Raw genomic sequence first — 3,045 nt, 5'->3', positions numbered from 1 at the left:
TACAATGTGAAAGACTTTGGCTTTGTAGGGTCTCTTCTTGACTCCAACTCTGCTTCATTGTAGCTGCAACACAGATTCTCAGATATTGTATCCAGGAAACAGTAAGACCTAGTGAAAGTTTATCTTAAAACTGAAAAGTGACATGATTGCCGTTATTCATCGCAGAGAATGAGAACTGTTGATTACATCCAGTCCCTTCCTCTAAAAGAGGTGCACTATGTTTTTTTTCAATCAGCATCAGAGCAATTTTAGGCTCATTTGCAGGGCGTCCTCTGTCGACATCATCAAAGTGTAAAATACATAAATAACCATCACTATCGATGCATTTAAATAAGTCTCATTCATGGCTATGGTTGCGAGAAATGCAATCATTACTGGGGTTAGCATACATTATACATTGATTGCTCACAATGGAATAATAGTCGACTCAACGTGCTTTTATTTATATAAATAACGATGAGTAAAAATCATCGGTGATGCCATTACGTTCCCATTGTGTGGCCCGGTTTTAGTGGATGATTTCAGAAGTTCGTCGTTCATCTAAAAAAAAATAGGTTTAAAGGATTATTTGCTTTTTAATATCAGATCCAGTGTCCCCTTGTGACAGTATACGCATATCATTTTGAACAAAGCACATGCAATTATTCTTCTCTCACAACCGACTTTTGCTGTCTGTCGCCTCTAAACATAGCGCGCTTAGAAAGTCTCTACACACATGTATAATTTACAGAAAACGGTTGAGAAATGAAACGAAAACGAAACAAAAAAACGTTAACAGAAATGATGACGCACATCAAAGGACAACTAATGCACATGCTATGGTTGGCAACAATATTTTGGCATGATGTGAATCAATGTCTTATTTTTCTTTTCTTAAATAGAATTGCTTATAGAAAACAATACCTGATACAGTGTAGTCCTTTTCAAATCAGTTTTTTTTTTATCGTTATTTCTCCTTCGGTTGGTGTGTGGCACTTGAAATCTCACGAAAGAACCAGAGGCTGCTCACTGTTTGATAAAACACTTTCTCCACACGTCCCTTAAAAAAATTAGATATTTATATATAGATATATTTCCCTCTGTATTATTCAAAACGCAAGTGTGCATCGTCTGATAACGTATCAAGGTTGTAATATTAATATCCAAACCCAGCTGGGGTGCTGCTCAAAAGGGCAAAGAAAGCCCAGGCGGTGTTTTCTGCAAAAATAGATATCCATGCACTTCATGCTTTATTTTGAACAAAGTTCCTACATATCCATCGATTGTCCTGCTTGCATGGTCGCCTCCATGCAACAAATGGCAAGAAAGTGCAGGAATGAGGTTTGGTTGAGCAGCATTGGAAATATCTCTGTAAGTGTGTGTGTGTGTGTTCAGATGGACTTGCGTCGTCTCATGAGCCGGAGGTTTTCCGCAAAGCTGTGTAGCCCAGGAGAGATGGAGCTGATCGGGGAAGGAAGGAAGCTGTTTTTCAAGGTGCTCGGTGAGATCTCCTCGATGCGGTAGGACACCGTTGAGTGGTAGTGATGGTACTGATGCGGGCTCAACTGAGAGCCGAATGAGTTCTGCTGTGGAAACGCACCTCCGCCACCTCCTCCCAATCCCAACCCGAGGCCAACCGAGCTCCCGAACTCATGCGAGTGGTAATGCATGCAGGAGCAAACCGACTGGAGATCGGAGACCTCGGGACGGTAGCGGTGCTGCTGCTGTTCTCGTCTCCGTCGACTCCTCTGAAGCGTGTCTTCTTGGATGTGGATGATCATGCTACTGCGGTTCCCCGCCAGGGACGCCCTCTCCTCAGCATCCCGTCGCTCGTCCTCGCTATTCATGGTCAAGAAGCGTAGCACCACCAGATTGAGGAAGGCCCCGATGACTGTCAGCCCCACTAGGATGTACATGAAGCTGAACGCCACATAAAGAGGCTTTCTCTGCAAGGCTTTGTTCTTCTGGAGGGCCACGAAGTCCCCGAAGCCAATAGTGGTGAGCGTTATGAAACAATAGTAATAGGACTGGAAGAAACTCCAATCCTCGTAGTGGGAGAACGCTGCGGCTCCGATGCAGAGCGTGCCCATGCAGGAGAAGAAGCCCACCGTCACCATGTTCTCCATGGACACCTCTGTGATGCGCATCCCGCAGCACTTCTTGATGCGCTTTAGCAGGTATTTGACGAAGGTGTTCATCCGCTCGCCGAGGCTCTGGAACATCACCAGCGTTAGCGGGATCCCCAGCACAGCGTAAAACATGCAGAAGGCCTTCCCAGCATCCGTGCCTGGAGCCGCGTGACCATAACCTGAAGACCAAAGAAACCAGTGGTTAGATTTTTACACAAGAAAACCTGAGTGTGCTGCAAAGTTATTTTAGTAAGCGAAAACTCGGACTTATGCTACGTTCACATCAGACGTGGAAGATGTGTCAAGCGCGAGTGATTTACCTGTTAAGTCAATGCAAAGACGCGAATAGACATCCTGCGGTGTGATACACATGAATGAGGCAGCGTGAGTTGAGTCTTTTGCGCAGTTGATGCGACTGAAGTGCATAACACTTATTTTCCGTGAATCACTCAAGTTTGAAAATCTGAACTTCAGCGGACATTCGTGTCGTATTAACCAATTAGGAGCTTGCTCTTGTAGGGGCATGCTTATGAAATAGCGCTTATGACAATCCTCCTGCCGACACCTAACAACAGTTGATTAAACTGGGCTCGGCTCAGTCGGAAGCACTGCTAAAAGCCTCCATCATCCAGGTTAAGTTTCTGAAGGGTTTTATGAGTTCACAGAGCTGGGTGCACCTCTGAAAGGATCCAGTGGACTCAACACTGTTTTTCAGTCTTCCTAAATTACATAAACACAGTTATTCTCTCAATAAAATCCATGTTAGCTATTTAGCAACGAAGCTACAGTCACCAGGCAGACAGAAGCCCTACCCATCACATGAATCCGCGTCTGTTGTGAAATGAATTTGGCGCGCGAATGAATCGAATTTTGATGCACGAATGAAGCGAATTTTGAAGCGTGAATGAAGCGAGTAAACTCGAAATGTTCACGCATC

General features: G+C 44.5%; 1 protein-coding gene across 1 annotated transcript; it reads right to left on the bottom strand.

The window, feature by feature from the left end:
• Window positions 1–492: 492 nt before the first annotated feature.
• Window positions 493–2,297, bottom strand: kcnk9 (potassium channel, subfamily K, member 9; the record flags this gene model as incomplete). The annotated part of the gene is made up of 1 exon (XM_056480213.1): window positions 493–2,297. A coding segment is annotated over one exon (927 nt), but the record flags the coding sequence as incomplete, so codon positions are not given.
• Between the last annotated feature and the right edge of the window lie 748 nt (window positions 2,298–3,045).

The sequence above is a fragment of the Danio aesculapii genome, chromosome 19, assembly GCF_903798145.1.
Source record: "Danio aesculapii chromosome 19, fDanAes4.1, whole genome shotgun sequence".
Lineage (NCBI taxonomy): Eukaryota > Metazoa > Chordata > Actinopteri > Cypriniformes > Danionidae > Danio > Danio aesculapii.
This window is presented reverse-complemented; position numbering and strand designations above follow the sequence as displayed.